At 46.3% G+C, this 20,096-nt stretch overlaps 1 protein-coding gene and 1 pseudogene across 1 annotated transcript; one reads left to right on the forward strand and one right to left on the reverse strand.

The window, feature by feature from the left end:
* Positions 1 to 733: 733 nt before the first annotated feature.
* Positions 734 to 9,468, reverse strand: LOC147984361 (uncharacterized; annotated as a pseudogene).
* A 3,004-nt stretch (positions 9,469 to 12,472) lies between these two features.
* LOC147984362 (uncharacterized) lies at positions 12,473 to 13,258 on the forward strand. The gene has a single exon (XM_087541065.1). The coding sequence runs from the start codon at positions 12,473 to 12,475 to the stop codon at positions 13,256 to 13,258; it is 786 nt and encodes a 261-aa protein (XP_087397191.1).
* Positions 13,259 to 20,096: the final 6,838 nt, after the last annotated feature.

Genomic DNA, 20,096 nt, shown 5'->3' on the forward strand with positions numbered 1-20,096 from the left:
AATTTTATCGATACCACATTCATGATAATTTTTCAATTTGTATTTGCTTCTAGACACCCTGACATATTAAAATTTTGAATAGGAGAGTCTTTCAGTGTGATAATAAGCATATGCATTCTTTGCTGAATATATTTTTGATATGCTTCTATTGTTAGAGGGTTTTTAATTTAATTGGTCGTATTCTAATTGTTTTGTTCACAGGTTGTATTTGCTAAGATCTTGCCGTCGTGAGATCAATGACTCAATGTATGCACCTTTACATATGGGTGAACTTGAATAGAGAAAACCTTCACTATGGAACTTGTGGCTTGGTGACTGTCAGGAGTGAGCATTTGGTGACTGGGTAAAGTAGTAAAAGCCACATGTGGTTGGTTGACCTTGCTGGAAGTGAGCACTTCGCTAAAAATGAAGTAGGAGAGACGTCGAAGGAGGCAAAATTCATCGAACAATCTGTATTCTCTGCACTGATTGATGCTATTGCTTCCCTTGCCTCCAAAAATGCCCACATTCCATATTGCTCTGTCTTATTCAGTATCTACATGCTTCACCATCTGCCTTGCTCAGTTACTTAAAAGAAGCATCCCCTCAGCTCAGTCTTACTCCTATTTTTTTTCTCTCTCAAATCTAGGAATTCCAAGCTAACTCATCTGCTTCAAAGCTCACTGATTTATAAGGGTCGAGAAGTGCACTGATTTATAGCTAAATGGTTATATCTCCTTCTATTGAGCTTAGCTTAGAGCATCTCCAATAGGCGCCGGTCGCGCCGCGCGCAAAAACATGTATGCCGCGCGCGCATCGCCTGGTTTGGCGCGGCGCGCGGCGCTGGCTCCAGCAGCCGCGCTAAAATGCAGCGCGCGCGCGCCGCTCCAGCAGCGCGTAAAAATGCAGCGCGCGACTCGCACAAACAAAAGCAAAAAAATCAAAAACAAAAGCAAAAAAATCAAAAACAAACAAAAATAAATAGTTCAATTTCATTTATTACAACTCAAACAAACAGTTCATCGTTCAATACAACAAATAGTGCAATTAAACACAACAAATAGTTCAACAATACAATAACGAATGCACAAATCATGATGCTCTTTGTCGTTCATTCCATGCCCACCACTCCTCAATGAGATCCTTCTGAAGATCATTATGCACTGCAGGATGTCGAATGGCATGATAGGAGGCAACAAAACAGGCCACCCTTTCAGCCCTCCGTCGCACTCGCATGGGATATCCCAAGAGCTCATACTGAGAGTAGTCTATATCTTGGCCATGCTCATTCTCGATGATCATGTTGTGCATGATCACACAAAGCGTGCATTATGTACCAAAGCATCTTTTGATCCCAAAATCTAGCCGGTCCTCTCACAATAGCAAATTGGGCTTGCAAAATCCCAAAAGCTCTCTCCACATCTTTTCTAGCCGCCGCCTGAGCATTGTGGAAATCAAGATTTTTCTTATCTTCTGGCTTTTTCAACGGCTTGACAAAGGTTTGCCACTTTGGATAGATGCCATCCGCTAGATAATAGACATAGTTGTATGTACGGACATTTGCTACAAACTGCACCGGTGGCAACTCCCCATTTGCAATCTTACTCATCAGTGGTGACCGGTTGACAACATTGATGGCATTCAAAGATCCAGGCATTCTAAAGAATGCATGCCAAATCCAAGTCTCTTGATCGGCCACCACTTCAAGGATTATAGTGGAACCCTTTTTTTGGCCGTGAAATTGCCCATGCCATGCCTTTGGACAATTCTTCCAACTCCAATGCATGCAATCTATTGAGCCAAGCATGCCAGGAAAGCCGCGAGCTTTGTTCATCGCCAAAAGCCTTGCGACGTCTTCAGCGGTGGGAGATCTCAAATACTCCTCGCCAAACACTTGCACAATCCGACTGCGAAGCGCTTGACACACATGATGGCTTGGCTCTCACCCATAGCCAAGTGATCATCAACTAGATCAGCCGGTATACCGTATGCCAACATACGCAAAGCGGCTGTCACCTTCTGAAAGGTGCTATGTCCGAGCTCTCCGGCGGCATTCCTCCTTTGCTGAAAAAAGCGGTCATGGCTCGCTAGTTTCTCTGCAATGCGCCTGAACAACTCGGTGCTCATCATAAACCAGTGACGAAAATACGACTCGGGATATGTGGGATTCTCCGTAAAATAATGCCTGATCAATCTGTTGTGGGCATCGATCCTATCCCTCCAAATTTTTTGCCGACCCATAACCGAACCACCGTGTTTCTGTTTTTTATTAATATGCATAGCTAGGATCATTGCAAGATCCTCCTCCTCTTGCATATCAAATTCTTCTTCGGAAGAATCATACGACGAACTCATCTACAACGTTGAATACTATGCTATAAATAAAAAACTACAATCAACATGCACGAAATTCATGGCTTTTGAGCAATACATACCTTCTAGGCGTTTTGTCGAACACCTAGCGGGCGCCGAGCGGCAGCGGGCGCCGAGCGGCAGCGAGCGCGCAGGCGCTGTTCGTCGGCAGACCAGCACGCGCGCGGGGCGGCGGGCCTAGAGGGGGGCCGGAGAAAGCGCACGCGGGCGGGGATAGGCCGGGAAAGCGCCGGAACGGTCGCCGGGTGGCGCGGTCGGCGGCGGCGGCGCGGCTGGAGGGGGGGGGAGGTGCGAGCGAGCGCGCGAGAGTCCAGCGCGCGGGAGCGGGCGCAGCAAATAAGCGGCGCGCGATTGCGTTTCGGCCCGCGCGCTGGACTACGTATGCCGCGCGCGCGGTTTTCGCGCGCCCGCTGGAGCAGCTATTCCGGTTGCGCGCGCGCTAAAAGGGGGGATTTTGCGGCGCGGCGCTAGTTTGGCGCGCCTGTTGGAGATGCTCTTATGAACTAAAATCTCCAAACACAAAAACGAAGAGATAAGAGTGTTCAACATGAATTACGGGTGGAGATTACAATTGCAAGACATGTCTGTTTGTGCAAATAAGTCCGAGCCATATGGATTTGTCTATTTCGACAACAGAACTTATAATATAAAGATCTCTATGAATATGTTCATGGATATAGATAAAAAAACGAGTAGGGGATTTATAATACAAAATCTTTGTGAATGCATTCATGGATCTAGGCCAAAGTCTAATAGGCATCAAGGGTAGAAGCACATGGATAATAAGAACACAAAAATAGCTAATAATTGATTTATTGGTATAAGCTACGATGTTACATAACACATTGATCTTTAATCTATTTGCAGCTTCTTCATTTGCAGATGAGATTTGGTTTTCTTCTACCAGAACAAACACTATTAAGTGGAAACCTATGTAAATAGGAGTAAACAAATATTTTGATTGCACTTGAGACGTGCATTGCATATGCAAACTTAATAGTAATAGAAACGAACGAACGCAACAGGAACTAGCGAACGAAAAAAAACAGAAACTACTGATCAAAAGAAACGGGAACTACCGAACGAAAGAAATAGTCGTAACACGTGCGAGTTAGTGTGCTTCCCGAATTCAGCTCGCTTAGGCGCGCAATAGGAGCACTCTCGTTCAGGTGGGCTAATAACCATCATCCCCAGTTCCCCACCATCGGAAATTGTGATTCAGAAAAAAAAACATCAGAAATTGTGATTATTTGTAATACATATATGATCTATAAAAATATATTTGTAGTACGGATATACAATAGTATACACACACATTCATAACTATCTACGTTGCACAAGCAGAAAAAGAATAACATTCAAATTATTTGTACAACTTTCTTAAAAACTACTCGTAAATACAACAAACATAGGCATATATCTGCAGAAATGAGTGATGCATAAAAGAGCCTGGATCTGGAAATTCCTGGTTCAAAAACCCAGGCAATAGTTACATCGCTATGCAGACCATATATCCAATAACACCGTTGACGCTCAAAGTCGGACAAGATTTGTGGCACATAAGTGCGGGGTGTGCATGTCCCTGGTGCCCGCGTTTTATTTTGGCTTCCGATTTTCAACGTTGTATATCTGTTAAACGAAAATTTCAAATGAAGTTATGTTTTCACATTCATGTTTTTCATGACCAGCGCTTTCAAATAAGACCCATTTTAAATATATTCTGACAACATTTTCAAAAATTTGTTAAGTTTCAATGTTGAAACTTAGTACGAGTGATCGATAAAAATCAATTATTTTGTGTCTACGACCGACAGAAAAAATTCTTGAAATTATATTTCTGGACTGATTGAAACTTGGCAGTTTTAGTTCCAAAAACTGTAAATTTCATCGTTGAAACTTAAAAAAAATTGAGCGATTTTTCATTTTTATTGTACCCTCATACGGGATTGAACTACCGCACGAATCCCGAGGCAAAACAAGTGTGTGGCATGGCAGATGAGTGTCCCCGCACTCGCGTGTCCATGCGCATTCCGCTGACAGTCAACAAGGCAACATTACTATTAGGAACACACTAGTTCTTCTCCTCTCAATTATGGTGATCTCAATTAGGTAGCAGTACACTGGAGGAAGGAGATGAGGAGGGAATCGGGATTACAGGGAGATACACACACACACGTCACCGCCGCCGCCTAATCCTAGCCGGGATGCCCCTCCCCACCTGCTGCGTCCTCTCTTATCAGTAGGTGGGTACGCTGCTCGGGTCGAACAGGTAGGAAACCCACTGGGGGCCCGTGAACTTATGGCATGGTCGTCGCTCCCTCCTGGGCCGGCCTTGCTGGGCCACTTCTGTTCGCTGGCTCGGTGCTCCACTTGCAGGTGGTGTGCTAACACCCCCTCTTCCTTCAGACACGACTTGTCCCCAAGTCGTTGCAGCCGGGAAGCGACGCCGCAGATCTTCGAGATCCTCCCAGGTGTCCGGAGTTGCTTGAGTGTTCTGCCAATGCACCAGGCCTTGTTCACACATCTTACGGGAACCCCGACGTCATCGTTTTTCCAAGATCTTCACAGGAATGTTAACCTCATCAGTATATGATGGTAATGAAGAGGAAGCACTTGCACCTGGTGTTAATGCCCGCATGAGCTAGGAGACATGAAAGACAGGGAAAATGGATGATCCTTCCGGGAGCTAGAGCTCATACGTGACTTCGTTCACGCGCCTGATGATGGTGTAGGGCCCAAAGTACTTGAAGCTGAGCTTATGATTAGCTCTCCTTGCCACACAGGTTTGAATATATGGTTGCAACTTCAAGAAAACCTGATCTCCCACTTGAAATTCGCGAACTGATCTGTTTTTATCTGCTTGTGCTTTCATGATTTGCTTTGCCCGGACCAGGTAATGTCGAAAGATGTCTTGCATTTGTTGACGCTCCTCGAGCCACTCATTCAGCTCAAGTAGTGGAGTTGCATGGTCAGGTACTATCCTCAGATGGCGCGGTTCCTGACCATATACCACCAAGAAAGGTGTCTTGCCCAAGGTAGAGTGATAGGTGGAATTGTACCAGAACTCCACGAGGGCCAATCAACGACTCCAATTAGTTGGGGTGCTATGGACAAAGCAGCGCAGATAGGTTTCCACACATTGATTGACCCGTTCGGTCTGGCCGTCCGTTTGAGGGTGATGAGAAGAGCTCATTTTAAGTTCAACCCCTTGTAGCTTGAAGATTTCTTGCCAAACTTTGCTAGTGATGATGGCATCACGATCCGAGATGAGGGCTTCGGGCATCCCGTGCAACTTGTAAACCTGATCAATATATAATTGGGCAATTGTCTGAGCAGTGTACAGGTGCTTTACTGGGAGGAAGTGCGCATACTTGGAGAAGGTGTCAACGACGACCAATATGCAATTGTAATTCCTGGATTGGGGTAGACCTCCGATGAAATCCAGCGAGACTAGATCCCAACATCGCTTGGCTACCGGCAAGGGATGTAGTAGCCCGGGGTATTGAGCTCGGTCTGGCTTAGCTTGCTGACACACCTGGCATGTTTGGACATGCTCTTTGATCTGATGCTTCATACCCGGCCAGGCAAACAAGTGCTTGATTCTGCGATAGGTGGCTGGAAACCCGGAGTGTCCCCCTACAGCGCTGTCATGTAAAGCTCGCATGATCTGCTGCTGGAGTTTTGTGTTGTTGCCTAGCCATACACGCCCTTTGAATCTTACAATCCACTTGGTCAGAGTGAACTTGCCATCAGCGACCGGTGCCACGGCGAGCTGAGTGATGAGTTGTTGTGTCTCGGGATCGCTGTCGTACCCTTTGACAATTTCCTGAAGCCAGGCTGGCTGACACACTGAAATGGCATGGAGGTGAGCAGAATTCTCAACAGGTCGTCTCGATAGAGCATCAGCAGCACTATTTTCTGTACCCTTGCGATAGCAGATCCGATATTGGAGCCCTAACATCTTTGTGAAAGCTTTTTGTTGCCACGGGGTGTGAAGACGTTGTTCTTCCAAGTGGACTAAGTTGCGTTGGTCTGTCTTAACCATAAATTCGCCAAACTGCAGGTATGGACGCCATTGCTCGACGACCAAGACAATGGCCAGGTACTCCTTCTCATAAGTGGATAGCCCCTTAGTCCGTGGGCCCAACGCTTTGCTGAGGTACGCTATTGGGTGCCCATCTTGTTGCAAAACAGCTCCCACTCCATACTCGCAGGCGTCAGTCTCAATTGTGAACGGTTTTGTGAAGTCTGGGAGTGCTAGTGTTGGTGCTGTCGTCAGTGATGTTTTGAGAGCGTCGAAGGCTGATTGGGTGGCTTCTGTCCGCTGAAATGGTGTATTTTTGCGCAAAAGGTTGGTGAGTGGACAAGCCAGCATGCCAAATTGCCGAACAAATCATCGGTAGTATCCAGCCAATCCTAGAAAAGATCGAACCTCCTTGACAGATGTTGGTACCGGCCACGCAGTCACTTGCTGAATCTTGTCTGAATCTGTCGAGACCCCTTTTGCAGAAATGGTGTGACCGAGGTATTTGATTTCCTGTTGAGCAAAGACACATTTGGACCTCTTCACATACCACTGGTCCCTTCGGAGGAGATCTAGCACTTGCCTCAGGTGTTGCAAGTGCAAGGCAAAGGACCGGCTGAAGACTAGGATATCGTCGAAAAAACCATTGCGCGGACCCGTAGGACTGGATGCAGCGTCACATTCATAGCCCCCAGAAATGTTGGAGGTGCTCCCCCGAGACCAAATGGCACCACTTTGAATTCGAAACGGCCCGAGTGTGTTTGAAATATAGTTTTGTATTCCTCCCCTTCTGCTAATCTGATTTGGTGATAGCTGGAGCGCAAATCAAGCTTGGAGAACCAACACGCCCCTGCCAGCTCATCCAAAATATCCTCAGTGACAGGCACGGGGTACTTGTTGATGATAGTCATCGCATTCAGCCTCCGATAATCAACGCACATGCGCCAGGTGTCGTCCTTCTTCTTGACCAGAATAATAGGAGAGGAGAATGGGCTGCTGCTCTTTTGAATGATACCAGCCTTCAACATTTCCGCGACTTGCCTTTCCACTTCTGTCTTCAATTCTGGCTTGTGTCTGTACGCTCGTATGTTGACCGGCTGGGTGCCTTGCATCAATGGGATGGTGTGATCACATTCGCGCCGTGGTGGCAATCCGGTCGGCTCCAGGAATACATCCTCATAATCTAACAACACTTGCACAATCTCTAGTGGAAGTTCAGTACACTTGAGATCGGTGACAGTGTCAGAATCTTGAGCATAACAAATGTGCACTGCATAGGCCACCATTTCTTGTTTTTCCATACTTGCTAGCTGCACCGTATTCAGAGTTTCACACTTGTGTGCTTGAGATGTAACCCCCTGCAATACAACCGTGAATCCGTCATGTTCGATTTGCATGCACCGTTTCGGCCAATCGATGAGCATGGGGCTGTGATACTCTAGCCAATCCATCCCCAATATGACATTGTCAGATCCCAAAGGCAGCAATATGAAATTGGTTGAAAACACATGACCCTGGGCAAACCAAGAGCAGCCTAGTACTTCCTGAGTGCACCACATTTCTGACCCATTGGCTACAACAACTTTAACAGACTTGGGCATAGATTGTACCCCCTGTAGATGAGCTGCTAAATGTTGAGACATGAACGAGGATGAACTACCTGGGTCCACCAGCATAAGGACTTCGCGCCCCTGGAGCCAGCCATGTAATTGTAAGCAACTGGGTGCTTCAGTTCCAGACATGGCGTTGATAGAGAGCTGCCACACTTGCTCCCCTGTATCTGTCTGCCCCTGCTGCTATGCATTGGTCACTGTCTCTTCTCCTTGAGCGTCCAAACTGAACATGCTGAACATTTCTTCGATCACGTGCAATTTAACTGTCGGCGGGCATACGTGATCATGACCCCATCTCTCTCCACACTTGAAACACATTCCTTTGGCTCGACGAAAGTTACGCAGGGCTGTGATTTTGGACTGATCACTCCCCGCGCGGGCGGCTTCAGTGTTGCGGCGATCATCTGCTGCTGGGGAGATAGCTGTTGCCCGTGCTGGAGGAGGGGGCAACCGCAGAGGACCCGTTGAGTGAGTCTTCCCCAGATAGGGTGCCCCTTCATGGTTGCTGTACAAGGGTCCCTTTTGTCCCTCTGCGACTTCCTCTTGCAGAATCGCCAGGGCACAAGCGGTGTCCAGATCCTTGGGTCGCTGCACCATCACCACCGCACGGATGTCGGTGCGCAGGCCCTCAATAAACCTCGTCAAGAAATACAGTGGGTGTACAACATCAGAATAAGAAATAAGATGGCTCATAAGGTTCTCAAATTGTTCAATGTAGTCAGATACAGAGCTAGTTTGACGAAGGGAGTAAAATTGGCGGATAAGTAGCTGATGCTTATCGCGATCGAATCGTGCACATAGCAAATTACAGAAAGCCTCCCAATCTAGCGTGCTCAGTTTCCCCTAGATCGACTGCAGCCAGATGGCCGCAGGACCCGTGAAGTGCAATGTAGACATGGGAACAAAATAGGGCTCTGGAATTTGAAACATAGAGAAATACTGTTCACACATGGTTCTCCAGATTTTGGGATTTTCACCCGAAAATTGGGGAAACGCAAGAGGTGGGGAATTTGGACCCAGTCCGGTATGAACAAGGGCCGAAGCAGAACCAGGTGTGATGGAGGTGTCTACCACGGGTAACAGGGGAGGGTTGTGAAAGCTCAGGGTACCATTGGCCGAAGAGGCCGCCGGCGGGATGCCGCCCGCCGACGACCCGCCCCGTAGTTGATGCGACTCGCCGCGGCCAGCGGGCCCGTGGACCATGCCGTGGAGCGGCGGATCGGAGAGATCCACCCCCTTTGATCCACCATCTATCGCGTTCGGCGTGGGCAGCCGCTCGCTCTGGAGCATGCCCACCGTCTCCTGGAGCTTGGAGAGACGGGACTCGAGGTCTGGCTTCCATGCCGTAAGCGCGTCCACCTGCGCGGACTGGGAGTTGATCCGCGCTGAGAGGTCCTTGATGTCAGCTCGGGTGTCCTCGTTGGCCTTCGTTAAGGTCTCCGTGAGCTTGTCGAGGTAGGACTTGAGGGCCGGATCCATGGTAGCGAGAAGTCGTTGACGATCGGCAGTCTGCTTGCGCGTCTCCAGCGTGCGGAAGAGGGGTGGGATGGCGATTGATACCACGTGTTAGGAACACACTAGTTCTTCTCCCCTCAATTATGGTGATCTCAATCAGGTAGCAGTACACTGGAGGAAGGAGATGAGGAGGGGATCGGCATTACAGAGTCCTCTCTTATCAGTAGGTGGGTACGCTGCTCGGGTCGAACAGGTAGGAAACCCACTGTGTGGGCATTTCCTATTTAGCGCTGCAGGCGCCCGTTATAGGCAAATTTGCAAACGGGTGCTGGGCGCCCCGCGCTGGGCCGGCCCATTACTGTTTAATCTCGTCGTACGCAAAAATATGGGCGCGCTTGCTGTGGATTGAACCGGAGACCTCCCTGGCGCAGCTTTGTTCCTACAACCACCACACCATGAGAGGGATCTGTTAATTTTCAACTCTTCAAGTCTTTCATTCGTTGCCTCTCTTTTTTTTCTTTTTTTCGTTTTCCTTTTTTCCATTTTTGTTTTCTGTTTTTTCTTTCTTCTTCTTCCTGGTTTATTCCCTCATCGTTTTTCCTTTTCTTAAACGCGTGAACTTTTTCAAATCGATGGTGTTTTACTTTTCAAATTTGATGAACTGTTTTTTCAAAATCCATGAACTTTTTTCTATTTTTAGTTAACTATTTTAAAAAATGATGATTTTTTTCAAATTCGATGAAATTTCTTCAAATGAACATTTTTCAATCCGATGTACTTTTTTTCAAATTCGAAGAACTATTTTCAAATTTGATGAACTTTTCTCAAATCCGATGAACTTATTTTCAAACTCGGTGAACTTATTTTCGAATTCGGTGAACTTTTTTTTAAATTTGATGAACTCTTTTTAAAATCTGGTTAACTTTTTTGAAAAGTTGATGAACTTTTTAAAATTTGGTGAACTTTTTCCAAATTCAGTGCTGATGAACTTTTTAAAATTTGGTGAACTTTTTCCAAATCCAATGATTTTTTTTTCAAATTCCATGAACTCTTTTAAAATCTGTGAACTATTTTCAGACTCATGGTCGTTTTCATTGTTGTGAACTTTTAAAAAAATATTGTGCACTTCTTTTTTTCATTTCATGAATTTTTGTTTTCGAATTCGTGAACTTATTTGAATACATGAACCTTTTTACATTGGCCAACTTTTTTATGCATGTTCGTCAACTATCCAATTTGCTTTACATTTTTTCCATACATTTTTACATTTTTCGTCAATGTTCATTTTTTACATACATTCACGTTTTTCATTAATGTCTTCAAATAATTAAAAATTCTAAGCGAGATAAGTAGGGCTGCAGTCACGCTGAAGTGAATCACTATCAACCAGTAGGTGTACCGGTTGGCTGAACGCGAAGACGACCGTTAGGTTGCGTGTTTGATCCACAGAGAGTCAAATCTTTTTCGCATAATAGTATATTTTTTTCTGCGCGCGCGTTCGTGGGTCGGCCCACGAGGAGCTGCCGCAGGCGCCAGCTGCCTTCGGCGGCGCTGAAGGCGCCGAGTAGGCGCTGTCGGTGGTGTGCTAACAATTACCACAGGTGGTACGTGGTACCGCAGGGTCATCCAGGACTGGCGTGCCGATGTTACAAGGGTTGGCAGTTGTTCCCGCATGACCACGATGCCGGTGGTGCACGCTGACACAGATTTTGTTTCCATGGACTGGGTCGAGTCAGGGTCAGTCTCCGCACATATTCCTCCCCGCAGATAAATGTTCTCCGCGCGACTGAAGATAGACATGAACAATTGCTACCACTTTACCTTGATCCGACTCCTATCTTTCCACCTACCTAGATGATTCTTCTCCTGATTTTATCACTCCTAGTTTATAAGTTTACGCACCTGCCAGATCCTTCTAGGCTCTACCACGTGAATTTTCTTGCCAACCACACATCTCATCGGGAGCGCATTTTCGTAGACCGCCTTGACGCCCATGTCACAACAGTGCCCCTGCTGGTTAGGGCCGGAATATCTATTCTATCGTCCCAAACATCAAATCCAGCTTACTTCAGATTTATTCTTGCTAACCACTTGCTTGTAGGACGTGAGGCACTAGATAGGATGGGCGTTTTTTCAGTTGTGGTGCCAAACATCGCCGTCGACAATGACTGAATTCCACTTACGGTTAGTGACCCGGGTCTCCAAGTAGATAGATAGGGAGATAACATATTATAGTAGAGCTATGCTCGTTTCAGCTCGCAATAATTGGATTCGTGATGATCATGCTGATATTTAATGTCTAGAGCACCACATGATCACAAGTTGGACATGAGAAGAAAAAAGGAGCATCAAATTATACTTTGAGTAGGGCACATAGTTGTAGATCGAATTGATCTACTAAACAAAGAAAACAGCAACACCATATTCTTCTTTTTATTGTGAAACTGCCCTTTTCACTAAAGATTTCTAACCATCACCTAGATATTGCCCGCAAAATAAAAACTGCTCCTATCAGTGTCAAAAAACGTCTTAGAGCATTTCCAACAGGCGCGCCAAACTAGCGCCGCGCCGCAAAATCCCCCCTTTTAGCGCGCGCAACCGGAATAGTTGCTCCAGCGGGCGTGCGAAAACCGCGCGCGCGGCATACGTAGTCCAGCGCGCGGGCCGAAACGCAATCGCGCGCCGCTTATTTGCTGCGCCCACTCCTGCGCGCTGGACTCTCGCGCGCTCGCTCGCACCTCCCACCCCCCATCCAGCCGCGCCGCCGCCGCCGACCGCGCCACCCGGCGACCGTTCCGGCGCTTCCCCGGCCTATCCCGCCCCGCGCGCACTTTCTCCGGCCCCCTCTAGGCCCGCCGCCCCGCGCGCGTGCTGGTCCACCGATGAACAACACCCGCGCGCTCGCTGCCGCTCGGCGCCCGCAAGGTGTTCGACAAAACGCCTAGAAGGTATGTATTGCCCAAAAGCCATAAATTTCGTGCATGTTGATTGTAGTTTTTTATTTATAGCATAGTATTCAACATTGTAGATGAGTTTGTCGTATGATTCTTCCGAAGAAGAATTTGATATGGAAGAGGAGGAGGATCTTGCAATGATCCTAGCTATGCATATTAATAAAAAACCGAAGCACGGTGGTTCGGTTATGGGTCGGCAAAAAATTTGGAGGGATAGGATCGATGTCCACAACAGATTGATCAGGCATTATTTTGCGGAGAATCCCACATACCCCGAGTCGTATTTTCGTCGCCGGTTTAGGATGAGCACCGAGTTGCTCAGGCGCATTGCAGAGAAACTAGCGAGCCATGACCGCTTTTTTCAGCAAAGAAGGAATGCCGCCGGAGAGCTCGGGCATAGCACCTTTCAGAAGGTGACAGCCGCTTTGCGTATGTTGGCATACGGTATACCGGCTGATCTAGTTGATGATCACTTGGCTATGGGTGAGAGCCAAGCCATCATGTGTGTCAAGCGCTTCGCAGTCGGAATTGTGCAAGTCTTTGGCGAGGAGTATTTGAGATCTCCCAACGCTGAAGACGTCGCAAGGCTTTTAGCGATGAACAAAGCTCGCGGTTTTCCTGGCATGCTTGGCTCAATAGACTGCATGCATTGGACTTGGAAGAATTGTCCAAAGGCATGGCATGGGCAATTCCACGGCCAAAAAAAGGGTTCCACTATAATCCTTGAAGCGATGGCCGATCAAGAGACTTGGATTTGGCATGCATTCTTTGGAATGCCTGAATCTTTGAATGCCATCAATGTTGTCAACCGGTCACCACTGATGAGTAAGATTGCAAATGGGGAGTTGCCACCGGTGTAGTTTGTAGCAAATGGCCGTACATACTACTATGGCTATTATCTAGCGGATGGTATCTATCCAAAGTGGCAAACCTTTGTCAAGCCGTTGAAAAAGCCAGAAGGTAAGAAAAATCTTGATTTCCACAATGCTCAGGCGGCGGCTAGAAAAGATGTGGAGAGAGCTTTTGGGGTTTTGCAAGCCCAATTTGCTATTGTGAGAGGACCGGCTAGATTTTGGGATCAAAAGATGCTTTGGTACATAATGCACGCTTGTGTGATCATGCACAACATGATCATCGAGAATGAGTGTGGCCAAGATGTAGACTACTCTCGGTATGAGCTCTTGGGATATCCCGTGCGAGTGCGACGGAGGGCTGAAAGGGTGGCCCGTTTTGTTGCCTCCTATCATGCCATTCGACGTCCCGCAGCGCATAATAATCTTCAGAAGGATCTCATTAAGGAGTGGTGGGCATGGAACGGACGACAAAGAGCATCATGATTTGTGCGTTCGTTATTGTATTGTTGAACTATTTGTTGTGTTTAATTGCACTATTTGTTGTATTGAACGATAAGCTGTTTGTTTGAGTTGTAATAAACGAAATTAAACTATTTATTTTTGTTTGTTTTTGATTTTTTTGCTTTTGTTTCAAATGCATATGTTGTTTGTGCGAGTCGCGCGCGTTGCATTTTGACGCGCTGCTGGAGCGGCGCGCGCGTGCTGCATTTGAGCGCGGCTGGCTGCGCGCCGCACCAAACCAGGCGATGCGCGCGCGGCATATCTGTTTTTTACGCACGGCGCGACCGGCGCCTGTTGGAGATGCTCTTATATTTTGATACAGTGTAAAACATCACCTAAATATTGTAAAGAATAAAAGAGAACTTGCATTTACAAAAGCAAGTAGAGATTTTCACAAATTATAACTAGATCACTAGTGGTTCCCACGTGACTCCGCTGCCTACCACAAATAAGTGTTCCTTTTTCTTGAAGAGGTTGTATCACCGTGAGTCTACCGCATGGACCTAATGATCACCTGCATTGAAGAAGAGAAGGCAGACCGAATGAGGAGGATGTTGTAGACACCCACATGCCTTATAATTTGTATGAGTATGATTTCTTATCTATGCACATATGTGCATAATAATAGGCCATATTTTAAAAGTCAGATTGCCATAACATGAAAACGTAGAACCATAATGCGAATGTAAGTGAAGTCGTTTTAAAACAATAAACTACAATTTAGTAGTCTATTTTGTAATAACAGTGATGTATTTAGTCAAATGCATTGGAAGAAAACAACCAAATCTTGTACTACAATGCTGAAAACTAAGGGTATGTTTGGATCGTGCCTTGCGTTGCCGAGCCGAAACATTTGATTTCTGCCACATTCTACCATGCCAAACCAAACTAAACTATCGCACCTCACTTTTTTCTGTACCTAAAGTGTGGCGGACGAATCGTCCACTGTGCTTCTGACTTGCCATAGATTAGCATGACGTGTTGACATCCTGATCCAAAGACACTCTAAGCTACCGCAAGCCATGTTATGTGCATGTGAGATTTACTTTACTTTCATAAAAAAGCAACACACAATTAATCCTCAATCTCACAGTCATAGTAATACATATGAGTTTTTATTGGACCATGAATGAATAATGGTTCCCCCTTTGAATAGACTTGTCCTAAAACTAGTCGGAACCATCATAGATTCCGTGTACACAACAATGATTGTGGACATAGCAAATTTTCATGTAATTAGTTACCAACCATATATGTACTTTTACAAAGGAAGAAAAAACTCTCCTGTCATACGCACATGAGAAGGCACACATTACAAAGTCCAGGCCCACCAAGTCATACAAAGAAAACAAACATAAAAGCCATACGACACAAACATTGCAATGTCAATATTACAAAGCCTATTGCTAAACCGTCAAACTCCCTAATAATTTGTTTTAACTTGAATTTTGATTTAGTTTATATATATATATATATATATATATATATATATATATATGCGAATGCATCCAATAAGCCCTAGATGTTCCAAAGCCAATGACACGTTCAAACGATAGGCTTGTGAACCTACCCATTTAAGATAGGTGCCAGCCTCCACGGCTTGCGGGCCTAAAATGGGTCCAGTAACCTGTAATCGTTTTCTGTATAAAGAGCACTAGCCATATCCATCATTTATTCTTGGGAAGGAAGGAAATGGTCACTGGCTTGTCTCATTTTGGCTATATACAAAATTGAGGGAGGTTGGATGGAATACATATGAAATTGACACATTTTAGACCTAGATCTTCATCTTCCCCATTACCCTTGCTTCTTGCACCTCAAGCTACAGCAGTGCACTGAAAATTTGGCACCTGGGCCAACGGTCCTTGTTTTTCCTGGGCATAGCCACTTTACTTAACACAAGGTCCATCAACGTGCGGTGGCTATAGAGGAGATCTATATCAAAGGAATACCAATCTATGAGCTACTCAAGCGCAACTTCGAGAAGCTCATCAACACAATAAGTAGCTAGAGCAGCGAAAAGATACCTCAAGGTGGTATGCAAGACTTTCGATGAAAAAATCCCGGGAAGCTTGATGCGGCTTGAACTACGTCGGTATTTCCCCAAAGAGGAAGGGATGATGCAGCACAACTACGGTAGGTATTTCCCTCAGTGATGAGACCAAGATTATCGAACCAGTAGGAGAACCACACAACACTATGTAAACGGTACCTGCACACAAAGAACAAATACTTGCAATCCAACGTGTAAGAGGGGTTGTCAATCCCTCCCGGGTAAAAAGATAGATAAATTTGTAGTAGATTGGATAAATAGATCTCATGGAAACATGAAATAAAAAAAATACAGCAAGGTATTTTGGGTTTTTGGATTAATAGATCTGAAAATAAAAGCAAATAAAAATAGATCTCGGAGGCAAATATTATAAGAAGAGACCCGGGGCCCGTAGATTTCACTAGTGGCTTCTATCGAGAAAAATAGCATACGACGAGTAAACAAATTACCATTGAGCAATTGATAGAACTTCAAATAATTATGATGATATCCAGGCAATGATCATTATATAGGTATCACGTCCAAGATTAGTAGACCGACTCCAGCCTGCATCTACTACTATTACTTCACACATCGACCGCTATCCCATGCATCTAGTGTATTAAGTTCATGAAAAAACAGAGTAATGCAATAAGAACGATGACATGATGTAGACAAGATCTATTCATGTAGGAATAAACCGCATCTTTTTATCATTAATAGCAACGATACATACGTGTCATGTCCCCTTCTGTCACTGGGATCGAGCACCGTAAGATTGAACCAATCACAAAGCACCTCTTCCCATGACAAGAAAAATCGACTAAACCAAAGATTCGAAGATGAAATACGAGGCTATAATCAATCATGCATATAAATAAAAGAAGAAGAAGAAAAACGAGGTGGGAGCGACCCCGAGCTAGGGTTCCTCCCCTGCTCCCCCCGTCGCCGCCGGCCTCCCACGCCTCCTCCCACTGACGGCGGTCGCCGGCGCGCGCGCCCCCGGCCTTCCTCCCTCTCCTCTCTCCTCTCCCCCTCCCTCGGCGCTCCCGTCGCCCCCCGAGGCGGCGGAGCGCCCCCCTGCACGCCTACCCGTCCAGACCCCCTCCTCCTCCATCTCCCTTCGCCACCACGGCAGCGGCCTCCAGCGTGCTCGGGTGGCACTGGCGCCGGCAGACATCCCTTCCCCGCGCGCCTGGAGGAGGAGTCGGGGCTCCCTCCTGCCCGGCGGCGGTGGGGCCCGGCGGCGGAGTTCTGCGGGCCTTGGGTGCTCTCGACGCGGCGGCGTGGCCGTTGGTTGCGGGGCAGCTGGCCGGCGGCGCCCGCTCGGCCCAGATCTGGGCCCTTTTGGGCCCCATCTGGGCTGAGTCGGGCCTGCGGTCCGGGGCGCGACCACATAGCTCCCTGGTGGTGAGGCGAGGCGGCCGTGGATGCAATGGTGATGGCTTCGACGACTGGCGTGCTGCAGCGTGGCTGCAGGGACTGTCCGGACCCGTTGGGGTCCGGGTGGGCCAGTGGTGGCCTGGCAAGTCCCTGTCACTATGTCCGGTCGGCTCCACGCGGCGGTGGAGGTTGTTCCCTCTTATCGGCTGCGTTGCAGTTGCCACCGACCCTGGTGTCTTCTCGTCCTACCTCCAGGTGTCGTGTTGGTGGCCTCACCGAGACGATGAAGATGGTGCGGTATCTATGGTGGCACAGGCTGGTGGGCGGCATGTTGGGTGGTGCGCCTCCGTTTGTCTGGGGTGGCGGTGGTGATTTCGGGGCGAGAGAAATCTCTGGCGGCTCGTTCGCCACCGGTGCGACTACGCCCGTGGGCGTCACCGGACCCTCCTGAGGGGCGTCGGTGATACCCCTTCCCCACTGCCATCCGCGTACCGGGGGAAACCCTAGGACTTGTCCGGGCAGCAGCGTCGTCGTCGCATTTCTTCATGAAGATGTTGCTTGGTAGCGAGGTTTCGGAGTGCTTGGCGGGCGGTGGTACTTCTTCGGAGGGTGCAGTGGGTGTCGGCCATCTTTGCTTAGTTGAGCTGCCGGCGTCGGCATTTGTTTTTTTTCTTTCTCTCCTTTTTCTTTTGGGCTTGTTTGTGCTGCGGCCCCAACAAGCTGGTTGTATCGGTTGGATGTTGCTTTATAATCTAAAGCGGGGGGAAACCCTTTTTCGTAATCATGCAAATAAGAGATAAAAACTCAAATAACTCTCATGGATAAAATAGATCTGATCATAAACTCAAAGTTGATCGGATCCCAACAAACAATTCGCAAAAAGAGTTACATCAAATAGATCTCCAAGAGACCATTGTATTGAGAATCAAAGGAGATAGAGAGATGAAGCCATCTAGCTACTGCCTATGTACCCCTATGTCTACTATGAACTACTCACGCATCATCGGAGAGGCACCAATGAGGATGATGAACCCCTCCATGATGGTGTATAGATTGGATCTGTGGTTTTTGGAACTTGCGGCGGCTGGAATTGTGTTTCGTCGAGTCCCCTAGTTTTTTTGGAATTTCAGGGTATTTATAGAGCAATGAGGCGTTGCGAGTGGCGACTGAGGTGGGCACATTCCACCAGGGCATGCCTGGGCCCCCAGGTGCACCCAGGTGGGTTGTGCCCCCCTCGGGTCACCTCTGTGGTACTTCTTCGCCCCGTCTTGTGTCTTCTGGTCCAAAAACATTCTCCAAAAAGTTTCGCTGCGTTTGGAATCCGTTTGGTATTGATTTTCTGCGAAGTAAAAAACAAGCAAAAAACAACAACTGGCACTGGGCACTATGTCAATAGGTTAGTCCCCCAAAATGATATAAAGTTGCTATAAAATGATTGTAAAACATCCAAGAATGATGATATAATGGCATGGAACAATAAAAATTATAGATACGTTGGAGACGTATCAGCATCCCCAAGCTTAATTCCTGATTGTCCTTGAGTATGTAAATGATAAAAACAGAATTTTTGATGCGGAATACTGCCTAACATGATCATCACATATTCTTTTCTTTTGTAGCATGGACATTTGGACTTTTATATGATTCAGCAATAGTCTAGTTTTGAAATGAAGATTTCAATACTCAAGCATACTAACAAGCAACCATGTCTTTCAAAATAACAACACTAAAGCAAGTTATCCCTAGCCCATTATGCTCAATCGTTGATCCATTCATGAAACACACTCGCATATTAGCTACACCCAGTGCTCAAGTACGAACATAGTGCCCCTTAGTTGGTGCTTTATAAGAGAAGATGGAGACTCAAATAAAATAAAAATTGCATAAAGTAAATAGAAAGGCCCTTCGCGGAGGGAAGTAGGGATTTGTAGAGGTGCCAAAGCTCAAAGCGAAAAAAGCTAGAGGTAAAACATTTTGGGTGGCATGCCTTTCCTGTCAACAAAAACGATCGAGTAGTTCCCAGTACTTTCCATGCTAGATATATCATAGGAGATTCCCAAACAGAAAATAAAGTTTATTCCTTTCTCCACCATACTTTCACATTCACGACTAAACGAATCCATGGGTACCATCCATACCAACACTTTTCAAGGAATTTATTATTTGACAACATAAAGTAAATTCATTTTTCATTTCGGGACTGGGCATCCCTAATACCTTTGCCGTAATCTCGTGCAATTCCAAGTGAATAAACACTCATCTTGAGAATAACACATCTAGCATGGAAAAATATTAGCCACCCCCTACCGTTTCATGAGCAGTACGAGCACCAAAAAGGTAATTTATTTTGAAGATTAGAGATGGCACATACAAATTTGCTTAGAACGGCACAGAAATACCGCATATAGGTAGGTATAGTGGACTCATATGGCAAAAACTGGGTTTAAGGGTTTTGGATGCACAAGTAGTAATCCCACTTAGTACAAGTGAAGGCTAGCAAAAGATTGAGAAGCATCAAACCAAGAAACGGAAAATCTCATAAGCGATCATTAAGCATAACTAACACCAAATACTGCACCACAAGTAGGATGTAATTTCATTGCATAACTTTTGACTTTTGTGCTTGCATAAGGAATCACAAACCTTAACATCAATATTCTTACTAAAGCATAATTACTCATCAACATGACTCACATATTATATCATGACACGCAAAACTATTACAAAGAATCAAGTTTATTTTGTCCAATGATCTTCATGAAAGTTTTTATTACATCCCTCTTGAATATCTATCACTTTGGGACTAATTTCATATGTTGCTTTTGATAGCTCAAACAAATCTAAGTGAAGAACATGAGCATAAAAAAATCTTCTCTCGTAATAATTTACGTGAAGCATGAGAGAATTTCTTCAAAAATATTAAAGCAC

The sequence above is a fragment of the Triticum urartu genome, chromosome 2A (assembly GCF_056163025.1).
Source record: "Triticum urartu cultivar PI428250 chromosome 2A, HENAU_Tu73, whole genome shotgun sequence".
Classification (NCBI taxonomy): domain Eukaryota; kingdom Viridiplantae; phylum Streptophyta; class Magnoliopsida; order Poales; family Poaceae; genus Triticum; species Triticum urartu.